The sequence below is a fragment of the Bos mutus genome, chromosome 16, assembly GCF_027580195.1.
Source record: "Bos mutus isolate GX-2022 chromosome 16, NWIPB_WYAK_1.1, whole genome shotgun sequence".
Taxonomy (NCBI): Eukaryota; Metazoa; Chordata; class Mammalia; order Artiodactyla; family Bovidae; genus Bos; species Bos mutus.
In genome coordinates this window covers 14590561-14602978 of record NC_091632.1, presented here as the reverse complement: position 1 = coordinate 14602978, position 12418 = coordinate 14590561, and the positions used below count along the sequence as shown (strand labels likewise).

Genomic DNA, 12418 nt, shown 5'->3' with positions numbered 1-12418 from the left:
ACTGAACAGAGGTATTCTTGGGCACTTATTCCTGTGCAGATATGATCAGCATTTTATAAGTGGCAAAATAATAAAAGAATTATTTGAGGTGATACTATTAATTTCATATCAGGATATTCATTCTTAATGGATTTTTTTAAGGATTGAACATTAACTGTTTGTTGAATTTTTGAAAAATCAAATTCATTGAGGGAATTCCCTGCTGGTCCAGCATTTAGGGCTCCACGGTTTCACTGTTGAGGGCCTGGGTTCAATCTCTGATCTGGGAATTAAGAGCCCATAAGCAGTGCAGCCAAAAGAAAAAAAGGAATCATTCATTGAGGCATAATTTGTGTGTAATAAAGTTACCAAATGTATGTAGTCATGAAGCCACTGCCTGGAATGTTTCACCCCCAGAACTTCCTTGTGCCCCTTTGTGGTCAGTCTTTCTTTAGCTTTCGGCAGCCACTTTCCACTTTCTGTCTTCATAGTTTTGCCTTTTCCAGAATGTCATGTAATGTATAGTCATGCAGTAGTCTTTTGGGTCTGACTTCTTTCATTTAGCATGGTGATTTTGAGATCCGCCCATGTTGTCGCATCAGTAACGGGTTCCTTTTTTTTTGCTGCTGCTGTTCTGTCATTAAGTTGTGTCTGACTCTTCCTGACCCCATGGACCGTAGCACCCCAGGCTTCCCTGAACTTCACTATCTCCTGGAGCTTGCTCAAACTCATGTCCATTGAGTCGGTGATGCCATCCAACCTTCTCATCCTCTGTTGCCTCCTTCTCCTCCTGCCCTCAATCTTTCCCAGCATCAGGGTCTTTTCCAGTGAGTCAGCTCTTCACATCAGGTGACCAAAGTATTAGAGCTTCAGCTTCAGCATCAGTCCTTCCAATGAATATTCAGGGTTGATTTCCTTTAGGATTGACTGGTTTGATCTTGCTGTCCAAGGAACTCTCAAGTCCTCTCCAGCACCACAGTTTGGAATCGTCAATTCTTCGGTATTCAGCCTTGCGTATGGTCCAGCTCTCACGTCTGTACACGACTGCTAGAAAAACCATAGCTTTGACTAGATGGACCTTTGTTGGCAAAATGATGTCTCTGTTTTTTAATATGCTGTCTAGGTTTGTCAATGGCACCCCATTCCAGTTCCCTTGCCTGGAAAGTCCCATGGATGGAGGAGCCTGGTGGGCTGCAGTCCATGGGATTGCGAAGAGTCGGACACGACTGGGCGACTTCCCTTTCACTTTTCACTTTCATGCATTGGAGAAGGAAATGGCAACCCACTCCAGTGTTCTTGCCTGGAGAATCCCAGGGACGGGGGAGCCTGGTGGGCTGCCGTCTATGGGGTCGCACAGGGTCAGACACGGCTGAAGTGACTTAGCAGCAGCAGCAGCAGCAGCTAGGTTTGTCATAGCTTTTCTTCCAAGGAGCAAACATCTTTTAATTTCATGGCTGCAGTCACTGTCCACAGAGATTTTGGAGCCCAGGAAAACGAAGTCTGTATTTTTTTCCCCATCTATTTGCTATGAAGTGATGGGACCGGATCCCATGATCTTAGTTTCTTGAATGCTGAGTAGGAGACTATTGTATGGAGGTACCGCAGTTTGTTTATTCATTCACCAGTTGATGGACTGGGAATTTTTTGCCATTCTAGTAGATGTGTAGTGGTATCTTACTGTTGATTTTAATTTATAGTTCCTGGATGACTAATAATGATGAGCATCTGTTCATGTGCTTATATTTGCCATCCGTATTTCCCTTTTAATGAAATTTCTCTTCACATCTTGCCCATTTAAAAAACTGAGTTTTCTAGAGACATAAGAACTATGGATGAAGTCCTTTATTAGATACATGTTCTATAAATATCTCTTCCAGTATGTGGCATGTTTTTTTATTCTCAGAAAAGTATATTTTGAAGAGCGTGTTTTAAATTTTTATGAAGTTTTAACTTATCATTTTTTAATCTTTTAGTCTCAAAAGCCCACTTTTTGTGTTTTATCTAAGAATTATTTACATAATACAAGCATACAAAGATTTCTTCCTTTATTCTATATGCTTCATAATTAGGTCTTACTCTTAGGTCTGTGGTTCATTTTGAATTAATTTTTGTATATGGTGCAAATTAAGGATTTAGTTTCTTTCTTTTTTCCCTCTTTTAAATTTCTCTTCTGATTTCTTCTTTTATACTTTTAATTCTTTCAATGGTTCATCTTATTGGGTTTTTTAAATAACTGTGTTGCTTAATTTCCAGTATATTTGAACATTTTAAAATATTTTTCTCTTACTGATTTTTAATTTAATTCCATTGTGTTGTAATGGAGAACATACATAATATGATTTCAGTCCTTGCATATTTGTTGAAATTTACTTGTGGCCCCAAATATTCTATCAAGTCAACCTTTAAAAAAAAAAAAGTTTCTCTTTCATTACATCTTAAAAAGGTGGCACTTTCCAAAATTACTATTTCATGTGTCGTTTTTATTTTTGAAAACATAACGAGTTACTGTTGTACTTTATCTAATTGTTAAGAATGATTGTAATTTTACTGTGTAAATAATTTTAGTCTGTAATACTGTGTTGGTATTTGCTGTTTTTGCCTTACTATAGTCAAAAATTTGTAATCTGTTCTTCCCTTTTAATGGTTTCCATAGGTCTAAGATCTGGCAAGCTTGGTGAACAGTGTGAAGCAGTTGTCCGCTTTCCCAGGCTCTTTCAGAAGTATCCATTCCCCATTCTCATCAATTCTGCATTCCTAAAGTTAGCTGATGTTTTCAGAGTTGGGTAAGTCTTTTTAAGCCCTTGGTGTCCTAAAGCACTTTGTTCACATTTCTTTGTTTTATATTATAGTGTGTATTCTTTTTGCCTTTCAGGACTTCCACATGATGGTTTTTTACCATTTTAGTGGACACACGTGGAAATTCACAACAAATTTTAGTGTGAAATTTAATAGCATTTTGAGCCAAAGTAAAGAGTATAAGGCAGAGAGTACTTATTTCTTTGGGGGACAGGATAATTCAAAATTAAAGACAACCTTGATATATAATTGTGTATTTTGGAAATATCTGTGGCTTTGTGCAGTTCATTTTGAGAAGTTTCTGATTTAACAATTTATTTTTATAACATGAGATTACATGTTACATGAGATTATGGGCCACTGTGAAGTGCCTGAAACATGTAAGCAAAGCCTGAATATATACCTGTTCTTTCTCTATGCCATTCCCTCTCCCACTTCTTTCCACCATTCTCCATATACTCGTGTGTTTACACACACACCTAATCAGACTTGCAGAAAAGAAGCTGTAGAATTAGCTTGAGAGGAGGAAGACCATCTTCTTGGTTCTAGTAGGATTGAGGAAATTGAGTTTGGCTCCCAGGCTTCTTTCTATGTTATGGCTGTTTGGGTGCCTTCCTGCAGGGCTGCAGGCTCTGCTAACTGCTTATGCTTAGTGCTCATCTCAGGGTTCTGCATCCATCAGTTCTACCAACCACGGGTCAAAAATATGTGGGAAGATAATTCCAGAAAGTTCCAAAAAGCAAAACTTGAACTTGCCACCCACTGGCCACTAGTTACATTGTATTTACACTTGTTTACATAGCATTTTCATTGTATTAGGTATTATAAGTAATCTAGAGATGATTTAAACTATGTGAGAGGATGCGCAGGCACTGTGCCATTTTACAGAAGGGAGTTCAGTCTCCAAGGATTTGGGTTTGGTGGGGGCTAGTCCTGCAATCAGTTCCCCTGCACACTGCGGATATCACAGGATGACTGTACAGGCTTTTGACTGTTTCTGTGGTAAAACAGAATGTTAAGATTGAAAAACATTGGCCTGTTGCTAAAATTTATTAATATCATTTGTGTTGCTTTGATTCCTAATTAAATATTACTTTCCTTAAGTGGTCTAATTCATTTTATCTGTGGTTCTTCCTAGAAACAATTTCCTGAGGCTTTGTGTTCTTAAAGTTACCCAACAAAGTGAGAAGCATTTGGAGAAGATCCTAAATGTGGATGAGTTTGTGAAGAGAATTTTCTCTGTGATTCATAGTAATGACCCTGTTGCAAGAGCCATCACACTCCGGTATATTCTGTTACGCCGCCGAGTCACCACAAGATTGTTTGAGTTGTATTTCTATACCCCCAAAAGGCCGTACATTTACTTCTGTTATTCTGAATATTAAGAATTCATTTTTGTTTTTCCTAGTAAGAGTCAATGAGAAAATATGGTAACCATCCCAATCTGTAAATGCTTTAGAGCTAACCGTCTGTGATACAGTTTTGGTAACTTATGTTTCAGACACTCCTTTTGTAGGTAGATGTTCTGATCTGTTAACTCAAATGTAAGTATGGTTTAAAAGAAAGAAAGAAAGTGAAGTTGCTCAGTCATGTCCGACTCTTTGTGACCCCATGGACTGTAGCCTACCAAGCTCCTCCATCCATGGGATTTCCCAGGCAAGAATACTGGAGTGGGTTGCCATTTCCTTTTCCAGGTGATCTTCCCAACCCAGGGATCGAACCTGGGTCTCCCGCACTGCAGGCAGACGCTTTAACTTCTGAGCCACCAGGGAAGCCTCATGCTTATTTTGAACTTTTACCTTTCTGACCTTGTTCTTCCTTTTTCATGTCCGTTTTCTGTATTCATCTTTGGTTATGTGCTCATTTTTATATATGATAATTTATATCTCGACTCCTTGGAGAATGCCAGGTACAACCACCTTAATTTCTTCAGCATTTCCTTTTCTTTCTTGGCATTAAAAAAATTTTGGTAGAATTTCATTTTGTAAGCCTTAAAACCAGCTTGAACCATATCCTCTTTTTAGGTCTGTCATCTATGAAATTAGTATGTGTAAACTTTGGATTTTTGAAATTCACTTTCCTAAACTATACCTTCCTCTATTCTGATATGAGCTCCAGGGGACATCCTCTACTTCTCTTGATGTTGAGAGATTTGAAAATCATGATACAAGTAATTACTGATGTGGAAAAAAGACTGGGAAGTCTTACATTTTTACTTTGTGGGTCTGCTTAATAGTAAAAATATTGGACTCTTAATGCTTTGCTAAAATGGACTTCTTTATACAACATCAGAAAATTGGCATTTTGATGCTTTAGTAATTCAAAAGTGTTTTCCTGGGCTGTCTTTGGTACTTGGCATGTACTTCAAGGTGATTTTTTTTTTTAAATTTTTGCTTGTGTTAAATTAACCATGTTAATTTTTCTTACATGTTGAAGTATGGAAAAATGTTTACAGAATTTGAGTCACTAATTTCTAAAATTGATATGTCATTAACCTGAGATTTATGGACTGACCTACAAACTTTAGTTTTGGTAAGCTTTGCCTGTTTCTTACTTTTCTGATCTTGAACTTATTGTATTTCCATTCTTTTTGGGTTTCTCTGTTTGCGTAGGATGTTGGGAAGTCTGGCATCAATAATTCCTGAGAGGAAGAATGCTCATCATAGTATTCGGCAGAGTCTGGATTCACATGATAATGTAGAAGTTGAAGCTGCTGTTTTTGCTGCCGCTAACTTCTCTGCACAGTCGAAGTAAGCCTAGGCCTTTTATAGTTTGGCTCCCCAAGAAGAGGTTTTGAAAGAATAGCTCATTTATATATGTAAACACTAAGGGATATAGAAAAATGTAAACGGCAAGATGTATTTTCCATGCTGGGAAAACAGGACTTAATCCATAAAATAGAGGAGTTAAGTACAGATGTTGGCATTAATCTGTAAATGAAATTAAAGTTCTCAGAAGGACAGGATCAGCCTGGGATTAGAATAGTTGGGGAAGGCTTCATTGGGAAGCAGAAGCTTTGTCCATTGAGGTGTCTTCCCCAAACCTATGCTGTCCTAATACTGAATTATTCTTTTCTTACTATCTTCTCAAGTCTGGACAGTTTGACAGAGATAATAACTGGAATTGAAACCAATTTTAACTTCTTTGGGGTATCATACTCTATTATCTTATAAAATAGTATTTCTCTCTCCATATATATATATTATTTTTTGATGAAATATTGGCCATAGTTTTATTAATGTGTTTGAGTTACTGGATTATCCTCTCTAAAAAATAATACTATTTCTTTTACTGACTGATGATGTGAAAATAACACTGCTTTCTGGAGGGCATTTTGGTAATATGTATTTTGTATATCCCTTGGACCTAGAAAATCCACTTATAATAATTTATCCTAAGGAATCAGCAGTGTGTACTGATACTTACTTGCAAGGATGCTAGTTATAGGGTTATAATAACAAAAAAAAATTAGTAACAAATTCCAACCAGTGTGCCAGTAAGATAAATAGGATTATACAGTGAAATACTATGTCAGCTTTTATAACTAATTTATTTTAGAAATATATTTGGAAACAGGTTACATAATAGGTTATATGATATTACAGATTTATTTGAAAAGCAAGTATTTAGGATATGTATCGAAATATTGTCTCTGAGTGAAGATATTATCTTATTTTTATTTTCCTTTTTACAAATTTCTGTATATCCTGCTAGGAGCAAATTTTGGTTTTATAATCAGGTGACTAATGAATTTTTTAATGTAAAAATAGCATTTATATTAAGAGCCTCTGCTAAATTTGGATAAGACTTGAAATAGTTAGGAGAAGGCAATGGCACCCCACTCCAGTACTCTTGCCTGGAAAATCCCATGGACGGAGGAGCCTGGTAGGCTGCAGTCCATGGGGTCGAAAAGAGTCGGACACGGCTGAGCGACTTCACTTTCACTTTTCACTTTCGTACATTGGAGAAGGAAATGGCAACCCACTCCAGTGTTCTTGCCTGGAGAATCCCAGGGACGAGGGAGCCTGGTGGGCTGCCATCTATGGGGTCGCACAGAGTCGGACATGACTGAAGCAACTTAGCAGGAACAATCTTTATAGTTTAATTATATGCTCATTCATCTCTTCAACTGCTCTTATCAAACCTTCAGAATTCCAGGATTATTCACTGGAAAAGGAGATTAGAGAACGTAAACTGTGTAGTCTTTTATTTACTGATTGAAAGTAGTAGGTGTGACAGTAACTGAGGAAGAGAAATATCTAAGATGATCCCTATTTGTGCTTTTGAAAATTGGCATTTTTTTCTTATTGAGAGTCATGGGTATTGCAAGAACTTTTTAAAAATTACTTTTATTGGTTAAGAGTTATATCTGGTGAATATTTATCACACTGTCAAGGTGTGAGTACTTTAAATCTGTCCAATTAAGTGTGTCCTTGGGGTAGCTCTAAAAATAGTTTTCTAAATATAGATGATAAATTTGTGGTTTAGTATTAGAATGTGCTTATGAAAATCATTTTTGTCTCAGTTTTTCTCATGTGTTATTATCAGAAGCTAATTTTATCAGCTGTGGAATTTCTGATCTATCTTGGAAAAGATTAAGACTAAGTAACATAGTCAAGGCTATGGGTTTTCCTGTGGTCATGTATGGATGTGAGAGTTGGACTGTGAAGAAGGCTGAGCACCGAAGAATTGATGCTTTTGAACTGTGGTGTTGGAGAAGACTCTTGAGAGTCCCTTGGACTGCAAGGAGATCCAACCAGTCCATTCTGAAGGAGATCAGCCCTGGGTGTTCTTTGGAAGGAATGATGCTAAAGCTGAAACTCCAGTACTTTGGCCACCTCATGCGAAGAGTTGACTCACTGGAAAAGACTCTGATGCAGGGAGGGATTGGGGGCAGGAAAAGAAGGGGACGACAGAGGATGAGATGGCTGAATGGCATCGCTGACTAGATGGATGTGAGTCTGGGTGAACTCCGGGAGTTGGTGATGGACAGGGAGGCCTGGCGTGCTGAGATTCATGGGGTCGCAAAGAGTTGGACACAACTGAGCGACTGATCTGATCTGAACATAGGAATAACATGATTCTTCATTTATAGAATTGATGACCAGTAAACATTTAACAGTTTATATAGAAGCAGTTTCTAATATACCAGGCTTCAATATGGTATACTTGTGATTTGTGATGTTTAAACATACCAAGTTAGTACAATAGTTAAGTCTGAAGTACTTAGCAGAATGTATTAGAGAGTGAAAATCAAGAAAATACACCTTTTCCAGATTAGCATTTACCATGGGAAGTTCCATGGACAGAGGAGCCTGGTGGGCTGCAATCATGGGGTCACAAAGAGTCAGACAGGACTGAACAGCCACGCACGCACACACACACGCATGCACTTCCCTCAGAAATGGTGACCTGGTTTGAGATCAGATATCTCAACCAGTACAGATGGGTTTTTATCTTAGTATCTTTATTAGTTTTGAATCTTAGAGTAGTTGACCAAAAAAAAGCTTTAAAAATTGATTTAATCCTGTTTCTACCTGTCTGCTACCATAACCACAGGTAACTTGTTCTGAGGGTGTGCGTGCTCAGTTGTGGCCAGCTCTTTGTGACCCCATGGACTATAGCCCGCCAGGCTCCTCTGTCCATGAAATTTTCCAGGCAAGAATACTGGAGCAGGATGCCAATTCCTTCTCTAAGGGATTTTCCTGACCCAGGGATTGAACCTGTTTCTTTTGCATCTCCTGCATTGGCAGGCGGATTCTTGACCACTGTGCCACCAGAAAGGTTTTAATTGTTAAGAGCTAGTCCCAGAGGAGGAATTGCAAACCCAAATGACTTCAGGAACCTGGAGGCATTGTCAAGCAGAGTGGTGACCTCTAGTGGTCACTGGTGGACTGGAATGTGCACACCATCTGAAAGGGTAACTGCTCCTGGGTACCAGCTGACAGCGATGGTGCAGGAACGTATGACCAGTGTTGTCAGATGTGAATTTGGGGTGGGAAGAAGCTGGAGAATCAGATTATTCTGTAGTCTCAGCGAATGAGACTATATATTCTTAACGTATTTTTAATGCTGACATTAAGAGTTTTAAAAAATATTATTAGACCAAAAAAAAGGAAAACTCCAGGCTTCAAACTTGCAGTTTATTGACCCTAGAGGCCCGTAACAAAGTTTTAAACTTTGCATTTGTTAAAAAAAGTTATTATTTAGTTAGTTAAGACATACTTAGTGAATATCCATTATGTCCAAACTCTATTCCAAGCACCAGGCATACAGGAGTGGAAAAGATGAATGCTCTGTTGCTATGTAAACCCACAATAGTTTCAGCTGCTCATTAATGTTACAGAAAAATAAAGTAGTTTTGTCATTATGATGATGACCTAAGTAAGCTCCTTAGGTAGAGTGATCGGGGATAGCCTCCCCGAATAGGTGGCATTTGAGCTGAAACAGTCCTGAAGAAGAGGCAGCCATCTGGAGGAAGGATATTCCAAGCAGAAGGAATAACAAATACAAGAGCGCTCTGAAATTGAACAGGTCATCTATAGATACCTAATACACCTCTTGCCTTGTACCCAAAAGACATCGAGAGCTTACTTTTTCTTACTGAATATAAGGCTGATATCAGAGCAGTAATTTTCAAACTATTTGGTATCAGAATCTCTTTACATTCTTTGGCATTATTGACGTCCTCAAAGAGCTTTTTTTGTTTATATAGATTACATCGATTGGTATTTACTGTATTAGAGATGAAAATGCCTAAACTTAAAATATATTATTAATTCCTTTAAAGAATAACAAATTCCTAATGTGTTGACACAAAAATATCTTTATGAAAATATTTTTCCAAAACAAAAATCAATTTTGTGGGAAGAGGGACGTTGTTTTTTACATTTTGACAAATCTCTTTAATGTCGGGCTGGATTGTCACATCTGGTTCTGCATTTACCATTTCTTTTGCAATGTGTTGTTTTGGTTAAAGTATATGAAAAAATGCCAGCCTCACACAGATACATAGTTGAAAAAGAGAGGAGTATTTTTAAAGATTTGTAGGTAATTATGGATATTTTTCCTTGATCTCTAACAGAACTAGAAAATTGTTGGTTCATAAAAGTTAGTTGCAATGTGAACTCTAAAACTGTATCAGTGAACATGTACTATTACATTGAAATCTGTTGGCATCCCTTACCTATGTGTGGTTTTATAACTTAGACATTGGTCTTTTGGGAAATATTGGTTCACTCTGTTAATGCAGGTCTATCAGATGTTGGCCCTTTCCATTGTAAAATATCAAATTTGTTGTTAAATATCAAAGGATCATATTTGTTGTTATCACCACTGATCTCATCAGGAAAGGCTTTAAGTATTAAGCTGTCAAGCTCATGGTGACAGATACAAGTTTTCTGAAGTGCTAGTTTTTGTTTAGAAGCTATGATTGGCAAAAAATTTACCCAGTTATTGTTCTTAAAGTTACATGCTTACTTTATTTATCTTTTTAGAAGATATGTGCAAATAGCCATTTCTGAATAGTTATGGAGTTTCATGAAAAAATGGCTAGTTCATCTCATAACTCTAAGGATCGCGTGGTGCTTACCCTGCAGACAGCCGCTGTGTAATTTACGTGTGCTTTTTATTTTGTCAGAGAATGTTAAAATAATATCTTAATGGCAGAAAATATTTTATATAGACATCCATTGAACTGCAGAGCGAAGGTATTTCATGCCTTATGTGTCATGAATCGTGACTGAAAGAACCAAGTTTGATCATGTTACCTGTATCATCTTTCCTTACATATTATATAGTTTTATCCCAAGCATTCATGTTACTGATAACTTTTGCAACATTCAATGTTATTTCAGTTGCAACAGACTCAAAAGCAACACCTTAGAAAATACTTTTCAGATATATAATATTTTGAAAATGGCTACTTTTAAAATTTTTTATTTATTTTAATTGAAGTATATTTAACAATGTTATTTTTAGGTATACAGCAGAGTATTCAATTATATATATATATTTATATATATATCTTTTTATATTCTTTTCCCATATAGGTTATTATAAAATATTGAACATAGTTCCCTGTGCTGTATAGTAGGTCCTGTTGGTTGTCTAGTTTATATTTAGTGGTGTGTGTATATTAATCCCTAACTTCTAATTTATCCCTCCTCCCCACTTTCCCTTGGTGACTACAAATCTGTTTTCCATATCTGTGGGTCTATCTCTGTTTTGTAAATAAGTTCATTTCTATCATTTTTTTTTTTGATTTCACGTATAAGGGATATCATAAGATGTTTGTCTTTCCTAATCTGTCTTATTTCATTGGGTATGATAATCTCTGGGTTCATCCATGTTGCTGCACATGGCATTATTTCTTCTTTTTGTGGCTGAGTTATGTTCCATTGTATGTATATACCACGTCTTCTTTGTCCGTTCATCTCTTGATGGACGTTTAGGTTGCTTCCATGGCTTGGCTATTGTAAATAGTGCTGCAGTCAGCACTGAGGTGCATGTATCTATTCAAGTTATGTTTTTCTCCGAGTGTGTGCCCAGTGGGGGGATTGCAGGATCATACGGTAGCTCTGGTTTTAGTGTTTTAGGGAACCTCCGTACTGGTTTCCAGAGTAGCTGCACCAGTTTACCTTCCCACTAACCTCGTAGGTGGGTTCCCTTTCCTCCACACCTTCTCCAGAATTTATTATTTGTAGACTTTTTGATAAATGGCCGTTCTGACTGGTGTGGGGTGATACCTCATTGTATTATAGTTTTGCTTTGCACTTCTAATAATTAGTGATGAGGGGCATCTTTTCATGTGCCTTTTGGCCATCTGTATGTCTTCTTTCTTCTTTGGAGAAATGTCTATTTAGATGTTCTGCCCACTTTTTTTATTGAGTTTTTTGTTTTTCGATATTGAGCTGTATGAGCTGCTTGTGTATTTTGAAGATTTATCTCTTGTCAGTTGCATCGTTTGTGTTTTCTCCCATTCTGTAGGTTGTCTTTGTGTTTTGCTTATGGTCTCCTCTGCTGTGCAAAAGCTTTTATGTTTAATTAGGTCTCATTGTTTATTTTTGTTTTTATTTCCATCTTGCTGGCAGACAGCTCCAAAAAGATATTACTGCAATTTATGTCAAAGAGCATTCTGCCTGTTTTCCTCTAGGAGTTTTATGGTATCTGGTCTTACATTTAGGTCTTTAATCTAAAAATGGCCACTTTTAAATAATTTGGCTCTACCCATATTTCCCACTGCATTTCTACTACTTCATAGTTCCTCTGTTTTTCTAAAATTCAGAATATTTTATTTTATTGTTTATATTTTATTGTTTTATTGTATATTGTTTTATTTTATTATTTTATTGTGTATTTTATTGTTTATATAAATGATTAGCTTGTGTGTCAAAAGCTTTTCTTAATTAAAAGTGTGTCCTAAAACACTGTAGACTGAGATAGTGACCTTGAGTATTTCAGACAATGTCATTCAGTAATGAAATTTCAACAGTACTCATAAATCAGAGCATCTTTCCTTGAAGATCATGTGGGGACAGTGTTGGCATAAGCCCACTTGCTTTGTGGAGTTTTGGTTTTGGTTGCATTTCTTTCCCCATCCCCAGCACCTGACCTTAGGAATATTAGTTATGATTAGAATATT

The 12418-nt window shown here is 36.9% G+C and overlaps 1 protein-coding gene across 1 annotated transcript in view; it reads left to right on the top strand.

The window, feature by feature from the left end:
* The window catches only part of INTS7 (integrator complex subunit 7), an 83061-nt gene that overhangs the window by 14444 nt on the left and 56199 nt on the right, over window positions 1-12418 (top strand). The window contains exons 2-4 of the mRNA XM_005888558.3: window positions 2633-2762; window positions 3914-4060; window positions 5388-5525. Of these exons, the coding sequence (XP_005888620.1) occupies window positions 2633-2762; window positions 3914-4060; window positions 5388-5525 (415 nt within the window). The remainder of the gene's footprint in view (window positions 1-2632; window positions 2763-3913; window positions 4061-5387; window positions 5526-12418) is intronic.